Source organism: Triplophysa rosa, linkage group LG5 (genome assembly GCF_024868665.1).
Source record: "Triplophysa rosa linkage group LG5, Trosa_1v2, whole genome shotgun sequence".
NCBI classification, from domain to species: domain Eukaryota; kingdom Metazoa; phylum Chordata; class Actinopteri; order Cypriniformes; family Nemacheilidae; genus Triplophysa; species Triplophysa rosa.
The window spans coordinates 10,561,432-10,578,114 of record NC_079894.1 but is presented as its reverse complement, the minus strand read 5'-3'; the positions used below and the strand labels follow the sequence as shown (position 1 = coordinate 10,578,114).

Here is a 16,683-nt window from a genome sequence, read left to right as displayed (position 1 = left end):
TAGGTGAAGACATGTCAAGTCAGCCGCGTCCTTCTTTAATTTTTATCGGCTCTACGCTCTATCATCTCAGCTCTTGTCAGGTCCCCACTTCCCATTCTCCGCTCTACCATCAGGTCAGGCCATGAACTGCATCCTGCTCGCTGTGGTAACCTTGGAACAATGAGACAAGACTGGCTGAGAGTAGAGTACTTGTTCTGTACTCTTTGATGCAACAAGTACATCAGTTGTGTTTTTGGTTCCGGTTGATCTAACTAATGCAGCCTAAACCCTCTAAAGATTTATATTATGGAAGAGTAGTGTATGCAAGATTAAAAAGATGCGTCTTTAGTCTAGATTTAAACTGACAGAGTGTGTCTGCCTCCCGGACAGTGCAGGGAAGANAGTGGCGGGAGTGCCGGGTCACGTGACCTGCCAGTGGCAGCTCCTGCCAGCCAGCTGAAGATTGAACCCCTACTGGAGTATAATCTGATGTTTCGTTTTGTGCTGAGGTGTGATGTCTCAGCAGCTACAAACAGCATACACTTGTTTTCATAGTTGTAACTAAAGCCTTTTTTTGTTGCAAAACTTGCACCTGTGGTTTACTCTCCATTTGCTATTTTCTTTGGTTTTTATGACCTTTGTATGTCAAAGAGGCTGTCTGTCAAAGAACAGCTGAGAATTTCAAACGTGTATATAAAAGTTGTTGAAATGACTGTGTATGTATACGGTTTTTAAATGTGTTTTAATGTCTTTAACATTTTTTTTCAGCTCGCAGCCTATGGAGCAGAGCTCTCCTCAGAGGCTTGCAGGGAGCTGGGTTTCTCCAGCAATCTCCTGTGTAGCTCTTGTGATCTCCTGGGTCAGTTCAGTCTGAACCAGTTAGACCTTCCCTGCAGGCAATGCTGTCAAGAGGAGGCTCAACTGGAGTCGAAGAAGGTGTGTGTAACTTTTCACCCTAATGGCCCGGTCAATGAAACACATATAATTCAATAAATTCAACCTTGTTAAGACTCATAAATTGTCTTACACATTTTTTACCCAGCTTTACCCCGGAGCCATCCTTGAGGTCTGTGGATGAAAATTGGGGAGGTTCCCTCAAGTCCAAGGTAGATTGAGGATTTTTAAGTATGTGTAACAAAAGTGGTCAATACTTTAAATTTAGTAGTTGGTTAAACAGTCGCTCAGTTTGTATATATAAAATATATACTTATCAAATGTTTGATAAAGTTCTTGTACATTTAAAGTGCTTCAATGGTTGTTTTTCTTATAGCAGCTGTTTCACTCAGCTTGTTGTGTGGCAGAGACCACTGCCTGGACTAAAGTGTTTGCTTTTTTACTCTTTTGGTGTCAAATCACTTTTGTGTTTTTTTTTAAGCTTTTGTCAGGAGTGACAAGCCAAAGATGTTCAGGGGTCTTCAAGTCAAGGTTAACATTTGTTTGTAAATAATTTCGAAAAAATGTATGCTTTCATTTTTTGCTTCAACTAAATGTTGATATCTTTCCTTTTGCACTATTGTAGTATGTGAGAGGCTCAGACCCTGTACTAAAGCTGCTGGACGATAGTGGGAACATTGCTGAGGAACTCAGCATCCTCAAGTGGAACACAGACAGCGTTGAGGAATTTCTTAGTGAGAAGTTAGAACGAATTTAGAGTCACATTTTCATGGTTTAAATTTGTTTTTCTGTGTCCTTTATTTGTTTAGCTCTTCATCTGAATTACAGGATCACAATTATTTTTTTCTCTATAATGGACATACTGTAAGTGGAACATCCCTCTACAATTTCACATCTTTTCTTGTGTAGTTTCTGAAACAGAATATATGTGTCTGGTTTAAATTTAAGTGATTGATACATATTTGATACATATTGTTTTTTATTGATGGTTTAGATTTTTTTTACATCAAATGTCTGAAGTGAATCTTGTTTGGAAAAGCTTAGTTTGTCTCCTCAGAAGCACATGTTTGTGTAGATTTGCACATTAGTGAAGGCCTGACAGTAAACCAGTCGCTGGAATGTGAGGCTTGAAGACCGTGTAACTCTCCAAGCATGTTGTTATGGTGGAATCTTCAAGCTGTACCCCAGTATGAGATGGTTAATTTTATTCATTAAAGTTTGTTAAAAAAAATACTATTGAACCTTTGTTTTCTTGGTGCACACACGCATTGAACTTACACAGTTTGTTATGTTATTGTCCTTAATTTCTAACAAGTGCCCTGATTTAATATTTAAACCTCTTTTTTTCATACTGTTGGTTTTATATTTTTCTGTCTTTGTGGTAAAATTGGCATCAAGGATTGCACAGACAGGTATCAGTAGAAAAATACATGTTTAAACATTGGCAACACTTTGGTCCAGTTTAATGTGGACAGGTTTATCCCTAAAACAACAAATTCCTAAAAAGTAACCTAGTATTCCACAGTCTTTTCAGTACCTAGCGTACTTTTAAGTTTAGGTCTGATTGATTTGATCATGAGATGATGTTTTATGGCAGGCGTGTCCAAAGTCGGTCCTGGAGTGCTGGTGTCCTGCAGAGTTTAGCTTCAACTTGGCTCAACACACCTGACTCTGGAAGTTTCTAGTCTACCTAGCGAGATCTTGAATAGCTGCTTCAGATGTGTTTGATTAGTGTTGAAGCTATACTCTGCAGGACACCGGCTCTCTAGGGCCAACTTTGGACACCCCTGCTTTATGCCATCTTGTTGCTTAATGTGAAATAATACCTCACATTAGAGGGAGCCCCAGTGTCATGCAATGAATACTTCCGTTTGGAATAATTATAATAATTTCCTTATTTTAAATGTTTCAATGAATTTTTTTTTACCACTAGATGTCAGCAGACAACTTTGACACAAGTTACAACCCAAGAACCTAACCTAAATATTATACATTTTATTACAGGCTTATAATAGACAGATTCCCTGGAATCTGTAAATATATCTATTGGATAAAGACAACTGCAATAGTTACAGCCGTGAAAAAAAGATTTGATTTTAAAATGTACTATTTACTGTATAGGTATATGTTTAGACAAAATGATAATTTTTTCATACTGTAAACTAACAATATTTCTCCATATTTAAAATAAAAAACAGTTTCCATTTTCAGAAAATGAAAACTGGCGCAACAGGTCGAAATAACAGAAAAGATGCTCTGTATTTATTTCAGACCTCAAATACTGCAAAGAATACAAGTTTCTTATTAAATTTTAAGCAATACAACAGTAATATTTGTACACATATTTAGGAAAAGCTCAACAATTTTTTGTGATAACCTCAGTTTTTATCACAGTTTTCATGTGTCTTGACATGCTGTCAATCTTTCACATTGCTGTTGGATGACTTTGTTACTCCTGAGGTTTGATATCGAAATTCAACAGGCACTGGACTGGAATGGCCAGAATACATCTAGAAATGCTGGTTAAATGAAAATATACGTAATAGTTATCTATTACATTCCCATTTATTTTAGTGTATTTTTTCATAATTCTATAACTTGCATATTTAATTGTTTTGCCCATCTTCTGAAGTTTTTAGAAAAATTCAACCATTACATAAAAATAAATAATTTATTTATTAGTTTTCTGAAAACCAAATAAGAAACTGCAAATGATATGATATATTAGGTTTATAGGCTAATCTGTGTTTTTCATTTAAAAAAAAATCTGTAACTTGTAAAAGTAACTGTAAAAAACTGTAAATCTCTGTTTTATTGCATTTGTCTGCACTGTAAAAAAAATCTGTACATTGACAGTTAAATGACTGTATATTTTAACGGACATTTTCCGTACAACACGTGTTACGGGTGTTTTTCCGTTTATATACATTTTCGAATTGCATTATGGGACTGTGATCGCGCCTCCGACAACTTTTGATGGTCATGGACGTATAAGCACAGCCGTAACACAACATTTTACCCAAGTTTTTACACTGGTAAGTACTCTTAATAAAATATTAACACGACATTTCAATAAAACGACTGCTTTATTACCATTATTACTGAACCGGCCATGTAAAGTACAATAGTGAATTTCGTTGGATATTGTTAACAAGAACCGATGTTTTATCAAGTACAAACTGAACTATGAGTGATTATTTGTAATACTTATTGGTTTTTACTTGTTTTTGCCTTCTCCCCATCAGTGAATATGCTATCTGTTAATTTACAGTTTATTTGTCAGTATTTTTAACCTGCTTGGTGCGCGCCCGGGAAGTAACGTCCCATCCCCCGCTGCACTGTGTGACAGACACGGTGAACTTCATCTCCGCTCTGTGTGTAAACGGTATGTTTTTAATGGAAATATAAAATTACTGTTTTCTTTGTACTGTACAATTAACAAGGGCTAGCATTCAAAGGTAGGTTAGTGATATTGTATAGTTTGGTTGACAGTTATCGTGGTGTATTTCAAATGAATTTACAATGAATGCTATTTTAAACTTAGCATTTGGCCGTCTGTGTTTCTGTTTGCATATTAATAACTTATTTTATATTATATGTAACGTTATATGTATCTATACAGTAGACACTGTGTAACGCTATATGGGGAATATACACACATGTAAAGTTAATATACATCCAGACGGTTGTAACAAAAAACCTGACAGGATGATGATCAGACATCGACGCGAAGCGGGGGCGAGTGGGTTTTTTTATGCAACAACCACCGCAGGTAAGTTTACTTACTTTAGTAAGGTTACGGTTATCCCGCTTAGACTGATTTCACGCCACCGCCATGTTGAAATCGAAAGCGAGGCAGAGGTGGGAAGAAAATCGGAAAGACCGATATACTGAAGTGGTTTGTACAACCAACCTAAAATCTTAAATGTGACAATATAAGCATAGGATGCATGTCACACGAACTGTTTTACTTGACCACTTAGCCGTACCATCACATATTAGTGACTGTTTAAACTGCCATAAACGGGTTTCATTCACGCGCACATTTACTGTAACGTTTTTTTAAAGTAAACGCATCATTTGTTTATTCATGTCACAGACACCCGATGGTAACGTTAGTCCAAACCATTGCAGTCTATCTGTCCTTACGGTTTTCTTCCCACCTCTGCCTTGTTTTCCATTTCAAAATGGCAGCGGAGTGAAATCAGTCTATTAGACAGCTACTTGCCATATCATGAGTGAGAACTTATTTTTCTTTCTACTGTCTTACTGATAGTTCTTTTCTAAAGGAGAAGAGGAGACCACTACCAAAGACAGAAGACATGATCAGGATCAGCATTGAAGACTTGCTACTGACACCAGACACACACACGCACACTTTCTGCATCTCTAACACACTCACACACACTTTCTGTATCTCTAACGCACACACACACACTTTCTGCATCTCTAACATTTTAAAGTTTATTTAATTTTTCCAAGCCAAGTAAGGTGATACATTTTTGTTGTGTTTAGAACAGGAGCCTGCAGCAAAAAAGGGCGCCAAGCAGTATAACATACCACCTAAACTCCTTCGATCCCTGTCAGACCTGAATGACTTTCAGAATCCTTGGAAGATTTAAAGGTAATTAAGCATATTTTTTTCATCATACTGCTTCTCTTTTGCCACCTATTGTTCCAAGTATTGTTGTCAAAAGTACCTACACTTTATTTGGTAAAATCTTATAGTGATAGTTCACCCAACAATGAAAATTCTGTCATCACCGAAGAGTGGCGGCACCACCCATTCACTTGAATGGGTGCCGCCACTCATACAATGCAAGTGAATGGGTGTCGCCACTGTTCGGTTACCAGCATTCTTCAAAATATCTCCTTTTGTGTTCTACGGAAGAAAGTCAGTCATACAGGTTTGAAATGACAAGAAGGTGAGTAAATGATGACAGAATTTTCATTTTTGGGTAAACTATTGACATGCAAGTAATCACAACAGTTGTAAGTTAAATGTTAGTTTGTATTATTAGTGATGTTTACTTTTTGTTTTACAGCCATATAAATACCAGTTATGGAGAGAAAGAAGACGAAAGACGTGGATGTGATATTGCAACATATCCTGCATGTTCATCAATGTAAAATGGAATTGTAACTATAGTAGTTGAAGGTTAAGTGTTTTTAACTTTTCATTTGTATGCCTTTTCAGTGGTTCAGTCCTGGTTTAGGTCTGGAATTACATTGCATCTCAAAGTTGACTGTTGAAGATGTTCCCAGTTTTCTTGCCATCTTGGAGTTAACTTGGTTTCTTGAAATGTATTTGTAATTTGCCCACTTGTCTTACACATGCACCTTAAAGTAAAATTTTACAGTATGTTTTTCTATTTTAGTCATTATTACTTATTTAGTGATTATTTGTAATTACAAATTATTTGTATTCATTAAAGAATCTGTTTTTATTACAAAGTTGTTGTTGTTTTTAATAATAATTCATATAATCATTGTAGGTACACAGTTCACTAACAATTCTTTACTGTTTCTTCACACTTATGTATACTGTAGAAAAAGGGTTTTGTTTTACTGTAGGTAAACTATACATTAAGAGTTTTTTTCCATTTTTTAATTACAGGGGAAAGTCAGTGAGTGTTGGTATACCATTAAATGAGTGAAATTGCCCTGTTTATTTATTGTAGGTATACCATTAAAACACAGAAAATGTCCACTTTTCTACTATAGGTATACCATTAAAACACAGAAAATAACTGTTTTCTTAATATACAAAACTTTTAAATAATAGAAAATGTTTAGTTTTTTTACAGTAGTTATACCATTAAAAACAGAAAGTTTCTTGTTTTTTTATTGTGGGCACACTGTCAATTAACAGAAAATTTCCGTTTTTAATTACGGTAAAAAGTCTGTGTAATAAGCTGCCAGTACTTTTTCCATTTTTTTACGGATTTTTTTTTACAGTGTGCAGATAATTTGCAGTGAATCACTAATGTCGCATGTTTGGCAAATCATGCTTTTCACAGATTTACAAAATATGTTTGAAGTAATTTTTATACATTTTTTCTAATAGTGTTAGTCATCAATCAACAATAAGAAGACAGACATGCCTATCTGAGTCTTGGATAAATTGTTGTTCAATCCATGCATCACCAGCATTTCCTGTTACATCTTTGATTTCTAACTCAAACCACATGTTTGTGTCCTCATCCTCAATACTGTCTGTATTTAAATTAAATTGTCTTCACAGTTCAACACAGTGAACTTCACAGTTCAACTATTGGTGCTGGTTTATGCATTTATCTATGTTTTCCATCTACCATCTGCTTTACATTTCAATGCCAGCTGTACTAATCTCGATGCATATTTCACTGCAGCAATGGTCAAGATGGAGAATATGTAGATAAATGCTAACACTATTTTAAATCTAAAACATGCAATTTTGGAATTAAATTTATCATATTCAGTAAAGGCATAAAAATGAGATAAATTATACACTGAAAGACCACTGGATATTTGGTATTTATAATGTAATAGTTGTTAAACATGCATGCACACGAACAATACACTATGAAACATGAGAAATTATCATTGTATTGTATGGGAAAATTGAATGGGAATTAACACATACTCGCCCTCCCAGGGTCCAGGGTTAGTAAGATGTGGCAGATCTACTGCCAAGCAGGACTACAAACACTCCTCATCTCTGATGAATTCCATATGTGCTCTGTGCTGCACTTCACGTCATAGCATATTTCTTCCATTACACCTCATTATTTATCTCAGTTTCATCCAAAATAATGACACATGCAAGCACACACACAAGAATACACACACAAAACACACTAGATGTCAATCCGTCCATATACACAGAATAATATTTTGTAGGGTATTCCCGGAAGTATTGGTTGATTATCATGATGTGGACAAAAGCACTTAATTTTTGTTGCTTTCAGCAATAATACATCCTGTTTATTCTCATACCTGGATTATACGTATAGTAATGCCTTTATACACATTAAATGGAACACTCATATAAAAAGAGCTTTTTTCCTAACTGTTTCATGCTTTCTGTCTAAAAACATGTGGAACACACACATTTACAGCCTGAACTTTGAGGGGGTTTCTCATGGTGGAACATTGGGGGATTATACAATAACAGTGAGTCCCTCCAACTGATATTGGCTAAATATCAACACCCCTTTGGCCTCTTTACACTGTGTTGTGTGCCTAACCCGTAGGTGACCTTTATTTGAAACATCAAGTGGAACTGACTCTATACTCACTGATTTTGATTATAACCAAGAATATTGTCCTCACAAAGCCTCGATTGTGTCTGTCAGACTCTGTCGAGGTAATGCAGATGCACAGGATAAAAGCTTTTTTGTACTCATTTCTGAATAAGAAATTCTCTCTCACTCTCTCTCATACCTCTCTGTTTTTTTATGCATCTGTGTATTTCTCTGGACCATTCAGCCTCCTGGCTGGGCTGCAGTTTCAGTAGACGCTTCCTTCCTGAATGAGGGCTTGTTGGATTCATGATCACTGAGGCTGTTGTTATGAAGTATGTTGAAAGTATAAACAATAAAATGAGCCTGAGCCTTTCTATCTTTTGGATTCTTTTGGAGGTCTTGCTTTTCTGCCTATCTTTTCAGTCACCTTTCATCGGTCAGTTCAGGCCTCGCGTCCAGCAATTCATTTATTCATCACTTCTTATCACAATCTAATGCACATTTCTTGTCCTCAGATCAGAGTGCCCATTTTTTAATTCCAGTTGTGGGAACTGTTCAACAATGAGTTCTAGCTGAAATCCCTTTGTGTAATGAGAGCAGGAAATTTTGTGGATGTGCCAGAGCTCAGCCAGTCTATGTGCAGGCTGGTGGGAACTTGACCTACATAGTGTTTTGGATTGGTTGCAGATGCTGCCCGTTGAGGGAAAGATGTAGCCTGAAATTAAATCAGTAAACGCTCAAGGAATCGAATCTTTTTGCAAAATCAGATAATAATCGTTGAATATTGAAGGGACAAATCTAACAAAGCATTTAGTTGAACTTTTTTATATAAAAATGTAAGCAGTTCTGTTAGGTTGATATGACAGTTGTCTTGGAGTTATACTGACTCTTGTGGCATTGATGGAGCATCACACAAAAGTGTTTTCGTTGCTAATTACAGAAATTAACTTTTAATTCAGTCGGTTTATTTTTTTATCAATATGGAAGGAGAAGCCAAGATATAGTCGAACCAGCTGGACATGTGATCTAAAAATGGCAGCCACTATGATGCAGCCCAAACTACTGGCATGAGTGGAATCTAATCTCATGTCATACTGTATGTGGTACTAATTGGTAAAACTTTTAATTATGAAAATTACTGAGTGTAGTCCTGTTTTTTTCTGCTAAAATAAAAGGTATTTCCTTTTTTTACCATGTTTTTTCACCAGCAACATATACTCCAGGGATGCACAGAATCAAACCAAGCAGTTGTGCAGCTCTGGGTCATTCTGTTTTAAAGAGAGCTTTGAGATCACTGACATATGTTGAGCTTCAGTACAACTCAGCCACAATTTATGGCCCAGAGGGTGGAATAAAAATTAAGCAAAGGAGAGCAGAGCTCTTTATGGATAAAACATTGTTCTTTTCTCCAAATGGATGACTCAGTGAGAAACTACACTTTTTTCCAGTTCTGTGGTTTTCCAGAAGGTTCATATCTTTTTCCACACATTTCCGTGGAATTAAATCAGATGAGCATGAATGTAGCTGTGGTAAGTGTAAACTATGTTTGCCTTATATTCAGGTACTTTATTCAGGTCTTTCAGTTTTGTGCCCTAAGGTCACTTGTTTTTTCTATGGTTTTTTATTCTCTCATCAAACAGTATTACATTTTTGTACAAAAGAAATACATCTATGACATTTGTTTCTTAGGTCTTAAGTGTGGTTGAACTGCTGCAGATGAACATAATCTGGTAACGTGTTTGACTAAATCATCTGAATTGTAAAAATCACAGTGCATTCCAGAAGCTCAGAGACAAATGTGTTTAACAATACAGGCTGGTTCAAGAGTGGGTCATCTAGGGCTTTTCCCCATGGGACTAGAGGCTGAATGTCACTCGTAATCTTCTCTCACAATGTCAACACTCTAGCAGCTCCTTCAGCGCAGCGTGTAGTTCTCTTGGAACAACAAATCCACATACGGAGAACATATGCTAATGTCTCACTCAGCATTTACAAGAACATTATGTAAGATTTTAAAGCCTGATACGAAAACAATAACTGAATAAAATGAAGCTGTAATACATTTTAGATCGCAGTTTTACGTGCTGATATAAAAACGAACATATTTTTGTAACATTCTGCACTATTTCAGCCTTTATATGGTCAATTCATTTCAAAACACGCAACAATTGTCTAGGCAAATGTCATGCTGTTATAACTTAAGTTTAGTGATGTATAATGATGTTGGGTCTGCCTCTGCCTGACAACAAGTATTCCAATTTTCAGCTCAGTTTAGCTGTTGCCTGGTAACAGAGGAAGGTCTGTGAAGTGAAACCACTCAGAAGCCCATGCTACTAGTCCTCCCATTTAGAGCATGCTATCACTAATACTATTTATTATTTTAAAATATGTTTCTCTGTTGAACATGACAGGGGAAAAAAATAAAAATGTTCAAATTAAAATGTTTTTTTTTAATTAAAAATAACTTTTGATTTGATTAATGACTCTCATATGTTGTATGCTTTTATAAATGAATGATGAGAGAATACCATTTTAACTAGCTACTTTTTGTACTTTTATAAATTAATAGTGAAAATTTATATATGGAAATTAATATAATACTTTTTTAAAGTCCCCTCACACTTTTTACTTCTTAATAATTATTTCTTTGTAGGCCTACATAGATATGAAAAGATACAACAGCTTTGGTATGGGGCAAATTAAATATTGTAGTTGTTTGTCTAGTCGTAAATCTTTACTAAATAAAAACTTTGCATGGACTTTTTATCTTAAAGATATCAAAACCTAACCAAGGCAGGGCATGAATGCTGTAATGTTTTATCTTATAATGTGTCTTAAATTGTATCATTTACAATTTAATTTAGGGTTTACAAATGCATAAAGTAGTAGCAATATATATTTTTAACTGCTTACCGACTATTCAGTTAAACCTAAAGTTTTAATGTATTTTGAATGTATATTATTATTTTTTAAAAGGCAAAACAATTATTTTAGAATAATAGAATATATTTTTTGCTGTAACATCAGAGACTATACTGAGAAATTGTAAACGACGGAATAAATGTGCTTTAAAAAAAAAAACTTCACGGTGTTTAAGTTTTACGCACATGGCACTTTTATTATTTATGCTTGACATTTCATGTAAGGGACCACAAGCTGTGCTCATCAGCTGTACGTCGTAAACCTGTAGCGGCCCCTTTAAGAAAATTGGACCGCAGCATTTTCTAAGCAGGGGTGCAATGTCAATTCAAAAACGAACAATCATTTGTTTTAAAAAGTACATAAGAAAAGCTTCACATGCTTACATTTTAAACATGAGTTTATGTTCTATAATGTAACACAAAAGATAATTAAATTAAAACAAACTAGAAGAGATACAGTCTGTTTGGGCGATCCTCCCTTTTCGCACAGCAGTATGTTCTGGATCATGGACTCATGATGCAGTGGGGATTCAATAAGCTGGTAGGAGGTGCAGCTTCCAAACGTGAGGCTTTCAGCTTTGATCTAATGCGAATGTGCACGGAAATATGCCGCAGCATCCTCATACATTTTGAGTTATTACATCTGGATCATAAAGGTAAGTCATTTGTTGTGTTGGTCGTTTCGATCCGCGATGTTTTCAGGGTTTGTCAGTGTATGTAAAGCTCATAAGCGTCATGTACCATAACAGTCTGTAGCATCCCTTACTTACCTATTGTTTAACTGCAGACATCAAGCTTTCACGGACATGAACACTGCTGATGACATGTTGCCTGTGATTTCACAGCTTTTCATTTATTTTCCCCGATTGTAATATTTTGCCAGCATTTATAAAGAAGTTGTCGTTCATTATAGCCAGCATTAGGTCTGTAATCTTTCTCATAAATAGGTTTTGCAGCAAAACGTGAAAATCTGTGGTCATGAAACCGCATGGATCCTTAAAGCATCAAGACAATTTTAGGCTTCAGAGTATCAGCAGTTTTTTAACATCTATGTTTATAATATTTAACTTTTTTAAAGCCATCTCTCCTATATAACTATCCCATAATTTAGATGCACAACCTTTCACTTGTAATGTGTTGACTTGGCTATTGATTGTCTATCAGGGCTGTTACTAAGGTAATTGCACCATGCCAAAAACAGATTCAGCAACGCCTTGATCCTCAGCCTGCTTGTTGTCCCCATTGTCCATGTTGTCATGCTAGTGGTTTGATATTCCTTATCTTTTGGAGCATTGTAGTGATTTCTCATCTCAATATATTAGACAAGGGTATGAGACAAACCAAATGAAAGCATGCTCAAGTCAAGGTGGAACTATTGACCTGTTGTGTTTATACATTATTAAACAGATGGTGTAAAATACTTCTTGCACACACTCAATCAACCAAAATCCTTGCTGTGGTACACAGCTGTTGAAACCAAGATTTATACGCAGTTAGATTGAACGGGGCTGTTTGGATTAGAATACCTTAAATGGATGGCATAAGGCCTATAGATGTTCGTGTTTGAATCTCAAATTCTTATTTTGAACATATGGTTAGTCATTAACCAAAGTACCATTCCGTGTTTGGTCATTCAGTTTGAGCAACCACAGACTATCCAGTTCAGAGTTCATGTTCGCTTCTCTTCAAAAAATGGCAAATGTGACTAGTGCAGTCTCAACCAAGGTTTCACTCTCTAGTAACAACAGACAGTTAGTTTAGGTTATGTCTTGTGGAATTCTTGGTTCAAGCTTATGGTATCAATGAAGACTCTTGCTGTTTTCTCAGTGTAGTCTGTAAGTGACAGGTGCAGAAGCCTGGAGTTAGTATCCATGAATACAGCAATGTAGCACTCTGATTTAAGCACTATGAAGGGATCTGCAAAAAATAGTGCATAGCTGGAGCCTGGAACAGTGTCATGGGATTATAAAGCCATGGTTATACGAGGAATGTCATGATGACTTCAGCAGAGATGCGGAAATGAACCGCGTTTAGAGGCAACTTATGAAAATGCAGGAGTTTCTGTCGGCACTCCACAGGGCTTGAGAAAATAAAGATCTTTAATACAGTGTCCACTTTGACTAAGGGATTATCTAAAAAAAGAAGAAAAAAAAACAATTGCAGAATGCAGAGTGGTCTATGAATAGCTGACAGTTGTTGACATCATATTGGCAGTGGCACATTGCATTACATAAACAAAGCCTAATAGCAAGCCACATGCGACTGGATCAGAGTTTAAGTAGATGATCAATTGAGTCATTCAGGGTGAGTTTTGGGATGAGAGGTGAGTCATGGGATTAATCGTGAGAGTAATTGAATGCAGTCAGCATTTCAGCCATGTTTTCTTTTAGATGGTGACTCTGCTGCTTTAAAAACCTCCTGAAGTGCTTGAAATGCACAGCTTCGTTTGATGCGTTGATGTAACTTCCACTTGAACAGGAAGTTTGGGTGGAGCATATTAAATGGCTCCTCCCCCTTTACAAGTAGCCAGTGGGGTTTAGTTTACCTCACAGCAGAATCTAATGTGAAGGTGCAGAATGATGTCAAAAATGTTTTGATCATTATTGGTCCTAGAGACGGTAGGTTTTAATTGATTATACTGTACGTTCCAAATGTGAATTTTGTCAATGGTTTTGGAGCACACTCATTTATAGATATCATTAAGGCTAACGTATCCATAGTAAAAGCCAAAACAATTCAATTTTGGCTTCATGGGGGCTTAAGCAAATTTGGTTTGATTCATTTGTGTCCGGCTGCCATATGACCATTACTTGCATAATTTAAATAATAAATGCTTAACCTTCAGAAAATGTCACTTTCAACCTTAGAAAGTCATTTTTCTTCAACTTGTTGCCAATGTTTGGGACAGTGAGTTGATCTCTAGTGGGAGCAGATGGCTACAAGAGAACAGATCCATGTTGTCATATCTGAAAACATAATGATGTGTCTCAGATTGGACTTGAAGTCATGGAAAGGTTTATTAATGAAAAAATTCAAAATCTTGTCATTTTGTTATGTCTGTAAATAAAACTTTATATAAAAATGTGAACCAGTTTGAGTGACTTGATATTATTTAGGCTACATACATGATCTTTCTTTTAGTTTTATAACTGAGATGAACCAAAAAAGATTTAAAGAGGAACTCTGGCAAAAGAGGAAAAATTTCCCATGAAATACTCACCCCTAATTCGTTGGACAAGCCTAGCGCATCCGTCCATCTTCACACAACGCAAATTAAGATAGTTTTGATGAGGTTCGTGAGCTTTCTGACTCCTGCCTGTAGACAGCAACTTTTAAAGTGCAGAATGTCAGTTACGATGCTGTCTACGGGCAGGAGTCAGAAAGCTCACGAACCTCATCAAAACTATCTTAATTTGCGTTGCGAAGATGAACGGATGTCCTAGGCCTGTCCAACGACTTAAGGGTGAGTAATTCATGGCAGAATTTTCATTTTTCAGTGGAGTTCCCCTTTAATGCAGGCAGCTCCAGAATAATTTGTCTGTCTTGACAGATTTCACAGCACAGACTACTAGTCTGGATGCCCACTGGCTGAATAGTTATCACTTGAAACCTTTTTTTTGTGCTCAGGTTGACTGTGGTATGGTTATTGTGGTTTCATGTTGCCTTTGTATTGTTTATTCTCTAGGGGTGGTTTAGACCCATCTGTTTGATTATTTACATCAATAGGGGCCACAGCTGCATAGCCTGACCCCCGGCAGGCCTTTGTAATATGTCCAGGCGTGGCGTGTGTTTGTGTCTGTGTGTGTGCACGTGTGTACCGTATGTAGGCATAGGTTGGGGGTGTTCTAAAGGGCTCTTGGTGTAGCTGGTGTGTTACAACAAACAACAAGATGCAGTGTTGTTTATAATGGGGCTGAACAGAAGTACATGTGTCAGGAAAAAGCACATCTCTGTTGTTGACTTGTCTGCATGCATGATCACTGTACGGGTTCTTAAAGGAACCGTTTATCCATGTTGAAACATGACATTGAGTTAAATTGTTTCTGGATAGGTGGGGTACACTGGGGTTAAACCTTTACATGTACCTTAACTAGCAAGAAAGCCCAACACGAAACCATTGATATTGTTTCATTATGTAACGTCCTGATTTTAACCTCCTGTTTTGATAACAAATGGCTGATAGATTTAGATGCCCTATTCTCAGATCACAACTTCAACTGACATTTTAGCAATACAATACATGTTACTAAATATTGCTTTGATTTTACCAAATGCATCATCACAATAATTTTTCAAACACAGTTGATCAAGCCTTTATTTGTCTCATGCCTTGTCGGCTCATATGGTAGAGAAATATAATCTGTTATAGGCTCCTGTGAAATATTTTTGAAATTAAAGTGGCCTAAAGCTGGGTCAGTTGAAGGAGGATTAAAGCCATACTGCTGTGAGTGTGAACAGCTCAACAGAAGGTGTTGATGAATGCAGCCCTATGGAGGTGCACCACAGCAGATGGCATACATGCTGGGGTCTGATGTTGGTTGCCAGGTCAAATTCCTTCTCCCATTTCCTGAAGATTATTAGAAATCACTCAATATGACTCTGTATTGTATTGTTTATCATTTTCTGTTGGACAGCATCATAATATCCTGCTTTTATTGGTGAACTGCTTAACAGATGACAGATGTGGACACTGAATTGTTGTCACTGTTATAGTCCCAATAATCAATATTATGAATGCATGTTAGCCTTCCTTACCTCTAAATACCTCAAGAATAATAAAAACGAAATGGAACTGAAATTGTTCTGATGTTCTCAAGCACAGTTTTGCTTCAGGACCCATGTTTCTACATGATACAGGGCTGGGCATTATGAAAGATTAAAATGTCAAATGTAACATGTTTTTTTATTTTGTGTATAACATGGTATGTAAATAAGGGGGTGTGGCACTTTACATGAGACTGAGGAGAGGAAAACATATATACATATATACACAGATAAAGATGACCCACATCCTGAGTAGAAGGAAACACATTAAAAGAGGTGCGACATTTGTGGTGTGAATAGTGGTATATATTTGTTACCATGAAATGAATTTAGTCTTAGTGTGAGAGAGGTTTTTGGTCATGCTGCCCACTTGTAAATGAACATGAATGCCCTATTGTACACTATGGTTGATGAACCAATCAGGTCTTGACATTAAGCATTGTCATGTGGTTGTCCTTCGGACAAGTAAATTTGTCAATCACAATCAAAATTACTTGTCCAAAGATAAAAAATTATATTTCATTTGATTTCTCAATATAATTGTTTCGGATTTAGATCGGTCAAGTTTGCTTCTAAGCATTTTAACTAGTGTCTGCTTTGGCCGCCTGAATTTGGTTATAGGCCTACTCTCCGTGACTGCTATTAAACAAAGGCAAGCAGTAATTATTATGTTAAGGCTTTTTTGAACATAGCACTGGTGCTACAGAGGTTTAAAGTTTGGTAGCACATGCCAAACAGTAGGAGCACAAGTAAATCGTCTGTTGTCATCATTAAAAAAAAGTTGCAAGTGCAGTTCATCATAAGATACCCAGCTTTACTTTATTAAAGAATTTCCCCTTCTCTTTGAAAGTTAATAAGGCATTTTATTTTGCCAGGCCGATTATAGTGATGAGACTTGC

The 16,683-nt window shown here is 36.3% G+C and overlaps 2 protein-coding genes and 1 long non-coding RNA gene across 3 annotated transcripts in view; all 3 read left to right on the top strand.

The window, feature by feature from the left end:
- Positions 1-687: 687 nt before the first annotated feature.
- On the top strand, positions 688-2,106 carry selenof (selenoprotein F). The gene is made up of 5 exons (XM_057333533.1): positions 688-699; positions 748-915; positions 1,022-1,085; positions 1,355-1,404; positions 1,499-2,106. Exons 1-5 carry the CDS (start codon positions 688-690, stop codon positions 1,628-1,630), a joined length of 426 nt encoding a protein of 141 aa, XP_057189516.1. The 3' UTR covers positions 1,631-2,106.
- Positions 2,107-3,721: 1,615 nt separating this feature from the next.
- On the top strand, positions 3,722-6,347 carry LOC130554706 (uncharacterized). Its single transcript, XR_008963012.1, has 3 exons — positions 3,722-3,908; positions 4,145-5,497; positions 5,919-6,347. It is a non-coding gene; the product is annotated as an uncharacterized LOC130554706 (long non-coding RNA).
- A 5,201-nt stretch (positions 6,348-11,548) lies between these two features.
- The window catches only part of fam110b (family with sequence similarity 110 member B), a 39,269-nt gene continuing 34,134 nt past the window's right edge, over positions 11,549-16,683 (top strand). Inside the window, exon 1 of the mRNA XM_057334990.1 lies at positions 11,549-11,676. The gene's annotated coding sequence lies outside the window, so the exon portion shown is untranslated. The remainder of the gene's footprint in view (positions 11,677-16,683) is intronic.